This window comes from Camelina sativa, chromosome 18 (assembly GCF_000633955.1).
Source record: "Camelina sativa cultivar DH55 chromosome 18, Cs, whole genome shotgun sequence".
Taxonomy (NCBI): Eukaryota; Viridiplantae; Streptophyta; class Magnoliopsida; order Brassicales; family Brassicaceae; genus Camelina; species Camelina sativa.
In genome coordinates this window covers 6,773,692-6,779,875 of record NC_025702.1, presented here as the reverse complement: position 1 = coordinate 6,779,875, position 6,184 = coordinate 6,773,692, and the positions used below count along the sequence as shown (strand labels likewise).

The 6,184-nt window shown below is 37.2% G+C and overlaps 1 protein-coding gene across 1 annotated transcript in view; it reads left to right on the top strand.

Moving 5' to 3' along the window:
* Positions 685-6,184, top strand: part of LOC104763196 (stromal processing peptidase, chloroplastic) — a 9,031-nt gene continuing 3,531 nt past the window's right edge. The window contains exons 1-15 of the mRNA XM_010486605.2: positions 685-973; positions 1,317-1,539; positions 1,646-1,890; positions 2,141-2,339; positions 2,757-2,804; positions 2,946-3,053; positions 3,158-3,346; positions 3,454-3,750; positions 3,871-3,972; positions 4,324-4,458; positions 4,641-4,865; positions 5,067-5,270; positions 5,401-5,568; positions 5,837-5,986; positions 6,074-6,178. Of these exons, the coding sequence (XP_010484907.1) occupies positions 786-973; positions 1,317-1,539; positions 1,646-1,890; positions 2,141-2,339; positions 2,757-2,804; positions 2,946-3,053; positions 3,158-3,346; positions 3,454-3,750; positions 3,871-3,972; positions 4,324-4,458; positions 4,641-4,865; positions 5,067-5,270; positions 5,401-5,568; positions 5,837-5,986; positions 6,074-6,178 (2,586 nt within the window). The 5' untranslated portion in view covers positions 685-785. The remainder of the gene's footprint in view (positions 974-1,316; positions 1,540-1,645; positions 1,891-2,140; positions 2,340-2,756; positions 2,805-2,945; positions 3,054-3,157; positions 3,347-3,453; positions 3,751-3,870; positions 3,973-4,323; positions 4,459-4,640; positions 4,866-5,066; positions 5,271-5,400; positions 5,569-5,836; positions 5,987-6,073; positions 6,179-6,184) is intronic.

The window sequence follows — 6,184 nt, the reverse complement described above, 5'->3', positions numbered from 1 at the left end:
GAGAGAGAGGGTCTCCTTGACGAATGTCTCTTTGTAGTTTGAAATCTTCAAAGACGTGCCCATTAATTACCACAAAATAACTCACCGAAGAAACAAATCCCATTACTCATGATATCCAAAGGTTTTGAAACCCTAAAGCTTGAAACATGTCCTGCAAAAAATTCCATTCGAGTCTATCAGACGCTTTAGACATGTCTATTTTAAACAACATAGCAGACTGAGAGAACTCTGGATGGGTATGCAGACTATGAACAACTTCATGAACTATCAGAAATAAATATCTTTGAAACAAAAGCAGCCTGAGTTGGAAAAACTATAGAAGGTAAGTGTTTCTTCAATCTGTTAACCAGAATTGTTCAAACAACCTTATAGATCACAACACAAAGACTAATGGGCCCAAGGTTAGACATTCTGGATTCAACAACCATTCATGCCCTTTGTTTTATTTCTTTATGTCATTTGCAAATTTAAATAATTTATTTTATTTTATAAAATGGGCTGGTATTGAATCAAATTGTGGGGCAAAAAAGTTATCATGGAGCCCAATTTCCATATACAATGTGTAGCTTAGGGCCTTTTGTTTTTTTTTTTTTTGGTAAGCAAGTTAGGGCTTTTTGAGGCATACATATTTTTCTCAATATCTTATCACAAACCAAAGAAAGATTAAAGAAAAAAAATCAGTCAGCTAAGAGAAGACAATAAACGTAGCTACCTCATCTCCCTCTTCTTTTATATTTATTTTTCCTCCACCTGTAGTTTCTCTCTTTTGTCCTCAATAGGCGACGATGGCCTCCTCCATTTTCTCCGGTGTTAAGTTCTCTCCGATCTTAGCTCCCGTTAATTCTGGAGATAGCCGCCGCTCTCGATGTGTAAAAGATAGAAATAAAGTTAGGTTTAATCCTGGGTCGCCGCGTCTCACTCCCAATCGTGTTCGCGCCGAAGCTCAGTCTTCGATTCCATATACTGGTCTTTGGTACGTCTTTAGTCTTTTGGTTTTGAGATGTATATATATGCTTATCAGTAAACTTCTGAATTCGTTGAAATTGAAATTAATTCTTGGTTCATAGCCACTGGTTCTTTTTTTTTTTTTCATTTACTTATAATGGTTCTAGGGTATCTTGGTCTGCTTACGGAACCTTTGATTTTGAGATGGAGATGTTTATCACTAAAGTTTCATTTCGTTGTTGTTTCTTTCTGAATTTGTGGAAAGTGAAAATTAGTTGTTGTTGAAGTACAGTTATATTTGCTCGTTTACTGAATATTTTGGTTTTTGAAATCAGATGTTAATTTTTGGTTTGAATGTTTTGATGTCAAAGGGCACAGCCAACTGCGAACAGGGGACGTTTGAAAAGGAGCATTGTTCTGGGACAACGAAACGCGATTTTCAGAAAAGAAGCTACTGGGACATCACTTTCTCAGGGACGCAAGTTCTGTTTTACCTGTAAAAGAAGTCAACCCGGAATCAGAAGATCATTACCGAGTGCCTTTGTCGACAGAAGTTCATTTAGTTTGTTGAGGTCTCGTTTGACCTCTTCTCTGGTTCGTAAAGCTACACTATTTTCCTTATATGTTCTAGTCTTGCGTCATGTACTCTTTTTTGAACTATGTTTGTGTTTAACAGACTCAATATGTGTCAATTTTTCAGAGAAAAAATTCTCAGATTCTAAATGCAACTGTTGGACCAGATGAGCCACATGCTGCTGGAACAGCCTGGCCAGATGGCATCGTTGCGGAGAGACAAGATCTAGACTTATTGCCCCCTGAGATAGATACTACAGAGCTAGAAGCATTTCTTGGTTGTGAACTTCCTTCTCATCCCAAGTTGCACCGGGGGCAATTGAAAAATGGACTTCGTTATCTTATTTTGCCGAACAAAGTTCCACCAAACAGGTAAATTGGGAAAAATGCCTGAAGTTGGTCTACTCGTGATACTTTTAATGGTTGCTTTATGCATCAGAGATAGATAATTAACATGTTTTCCCTTACATTACATATATTGAATATCAATTACAACAAAGAAGAAGGATAAAGGAAGGCAATTTTGTTCTCCTTTTCTATTATAGCTTAAGCATATGGTGGATTCCTTCTAACTTCTTTCTCTTATTTCTTACATATGTTCTGAAATGTTTTCGAATGCTAGATTTGAGGCACACATGGAAGTTCATGTAGGATCGATTGATGAGGAAGACGATGAGCAAGGGATTGCTCATATGATAGAACATGTTGCATTCCTTGGGAGCAAGAAACGTGAGAAACTTCTTGGTACAGGTGCCCGCTCTAATGCATACACAGATTTCCACCATACAGTATTTCATATTCACTCTCCCACCCACACAAAGGTTTGTTTTTTTGTACACCTATTGGCTTTTTTTTGGTTAGTTCAATTTCACAGGTTTTTGTTGCCTCTGTATTTGCTTTAACAAATATGGTGCTTATAGTTATAGCATCGGTTTGACCAAATTATCACATTCTCTTCACTCTTTTTTTTTTTGTTTTCTCCACTATATTTCTATAATCATACATTTCCATATACCTATATGTTGTACATGGAATGCTATTTCTTTTATGAGCAACGAATACTGTATTTGGTGTTGATCTTTATTTGTATATTGACCTTGAAGTCTGTTTCTTTGATTGAGTTCTCTTTAGATGTTATTGTGATAATTTGGAGAACGTATTGGCTTGCTAATCATGTTGATAGAGTTCGACAGATCGAATACTAGCTTCATATTAATTAGAGTGCTGAACCTTTTCAGGACTCTGAGGACGACCTTTTCCCGTCTGTGCTCGATGCCTTGAATGAGGTAAAGTTTTGCTATCTAAGATGATGTCTTCCCATTGGATATGTCCTAACATTTTTTCTGTTGTAAGAATCAGAATCCCTCTATGTTTCATGGATCTTGATTCATTTGGAAAATAAAATCTTATTTCTCTAATGATTACAGATAGCTTTCCACCCAAAATTCTTATCTTCTCGAGTTGAGAAGGAAAGGCGGGCCATACTTTCAGAACTTCAGATGATGAATACAATTGAGTATCGTGTTGACTGCCAGGTAATTATTAAGAATAGTTTTCTATGTCAGCACGGCAGTTCGTTGTCTTACCCAATTTCTGGTGGATAATCAGTGACACGTTGTGTTTTATTTCTTGCGACTAGTTGTTACAACATTTACATTCTGAGAACAAGCTGGGTAGAAGGTTCCCTATTGGATTGGAAGAGCAGATTAAGAAGTGGGATGTTGACAAAATTAGGAAATTTCATGAGCGATGGTACTTCCCAGCCAATGCCACTCTATATATTGTGGGAGACATCAACAACATACCTCAGATAGTCAACAATATTGAAGTAAGATAGTCTATTACCTTTTTCTTGCATTGCCGGTTGTCATTAATAAGTAAATATGGAATTTCTACTGCGTAGTCTATCTTGACCAGACAATCGCTCTTGCACAGGCTGTGTTTGGAAAAACTGGTTTGGATAATGAATCAACACCCTCTCCTACTCCTGGTGCCTTCGGTGCCATGGCTAATTTTCTCGTTCCGAAGCTGCCAGCTGGTCTTGGTGGAACCTTTTCAAATGAGAGAACAAATACTGCTGATCAATCTAAGATGATTAAAAGAGAAAGACATGCAATTCGTCCCCCGGTTGAGCATAATTGGTCGCTTCCTGGAACCAGTATTGATCTAAAGCCTCCGCAGATATTTAAGCATGAGCTTCTTCAAAATTTTGCAATCAATATGTTCTGCAAGGTTTCTGTTACAATCTTTTAATTTCTCCCTTTTTTTTTTCAGCTAGCTTAACATGATACAGCCAGTTTAGGGTGGTAGATTGTATCATGAAATGTTACAATTTTTTTGGTCTTCCTGCAGATACCTGTTAGCAAGGTTCAGACATTTGGAGACCTGCGAAATGTTCTGATGAAAAGAATATTTCTCTCTGCTCTACATTTTCGAATTAATACGAGATACAAGGTATGAGGGTGTTAGGATGTTGCTATTCTGAATACATTTGTTCTCAAGTTTTGCTCGGAAAGGAATAGTTGTTCTCATTTCTTGCACTGAACATTTTGCTTAGATTTTTGTTGATCAAAATGAACCTCTTCAAATCCCACTAAAATTTTATTAAATCAGCTCTCTGATGGGGTGTTCAACCAATATAAGTGTGTTTTCGATTAGCTGGAGGTGCACTATTAAAACTAAAAACTCTTTTCCAGTCCATGGATCTAGCTATATTTTTTATTGAAGGTTTTAGGATTTCTATGCCTTACCAGTAGACTCAGTACTGTCAGTAAATTTTGGTGATTTTATCTTTGTACCTTTCAGAGTTCAAACCCGCCATTTACATCAGTTGAATTGGACCATAGTGATTCGGGAAGGGAAGGATGCACTGTTACCACTCTTACTGTCACCGCAGAGCCCAAAAATTGGCAAAATGCAGTGAAAGTTGCTGTCCAAGAGGTTTGCTTATTGTTTGTTCTAATTTATCTTCATTGTGGTTACTATTTTTCATTGTTTTATGTGGACTTGATGAATAATGTATTGGTTGAAGAGATAGTCTGAAAGACTGTTAGAACCATTGTCACCTTTTTTTGCTTATGAGAATTCATTTAGCTATGTTTAACGTATCATTCTACTTCCAGGTTCGAAGACTTAAAGAATTTGGTGTCACCAGGGGTGAACTTACACGTTACATGGATGCTCTTCTAAAAGATAGTGAACATCTTGCGGCTATGATTGATAATGTGTCGTCTGTTGATAACCTGGATTTTATCATGGAAAGTGATGCACTAGGCCACACTGTTATGGATCAGACGCAAGGACATGAGACCTTGGTTGCTGTAGCTGGAACTGTTACGCTTGAAGAGGTAGGTTTGGCTGTTCTGCTTTATTCTTATTAGCTTTTCTTGTAATATCTGACGCAAAAGATGACTGTTAATTTCAAAATTTCTGGTAATTAACACATCAATAACTACTGGATATTTAACACTTCCTGCATATCATACTATTTAAAATATTTTTGTTTCAATTCTTTTTTTTTTCTTCTGTTTTGATGGTTTCTTGTCCAGGTAAACACTGTTGGCGCCAAGGTGCTAGAGTTTATTTCTGATTTTGGAAGGCCCACTGCACCTCTTCCTGCAGCAATAGTTGCTTGTGTTCCCACAAAGGTGCACGTTGATGGGGTTGGTGAGAGTGACTTTAATATAACTCCTGCTGAAATAATAGATTCTGTCAAATCAGGATTATTAGCACCCATTGAAGCTGAGCCTGAGGTATTCCTTCTTTTGTAACTTTTGTTTTTTTTATTTTTTTTTATTTTTTTATTATTACTTTTATCCTCTCTTAATTCAAGTATAGACCAAAGGGTAGTTCTGAATCAGCTTTTTGCCTTCATCCTTGCAGCTCGAGGTGCCAAAAGAATTGATCTCTCAATCACAGTTGGAAGAGTTAACCTTGCAACGAAATCCATGTTTTGTCCCTATTCCTGGGTCAAGCGTAACCAAGTTGCATGACAAAGTGACTGGGATCACTCAGCTTCGCTTATCCAATGGTATACCTGTAAATTACAAGGTACATCTTACATCCTTTTCCTTTTGCTTACTATCTAAGCATCATGTCCATGGTGATTTTCTTTCTACATTATGAGACGTTCTCTTCAGTTTTTATATTGTTGTTTTGTGCTGTCTGTTTAACAAATTGAAGTTCTTAACATCTTAAAAATTATGCTTCGTTTTTAGCAGAAAATATTTTTTGGTGTTGATTGATACCATACTTTTATTTCAGCATATTGTATGTAGAGGTAAAGACTCTTCCCTTGACATTTCCCTTTTCATTGTAGATATCAACAACCGAATCTCGGGCAGGTGTCATGCGGCTTATTGTTGGTGGTGGACGAGCTGCAGAAACTTCTGATTCCAAAGGAGCTGTGGTTGTTGGTGTTCGTACACTCAGTGAGGGTGGTCGAGTTGGAGACTTTTCAAGGGAGCAGGCAAGTGAAGTTGTCGAAAACTGCATTGTGATTTGTTTTTAAACTACAAAAAGGATATGAACTAAGCTGAAAGCCATTTTTGTATAGGTGGAGCTTTTCTGTGTAAATCATTTGATAAACTGCTCGTTGGAGTCAACTGAGGAGTTCATTGCCATGGAATTCCGATTTACTCTGAGAGACAATGGAATGCAAGCAGCT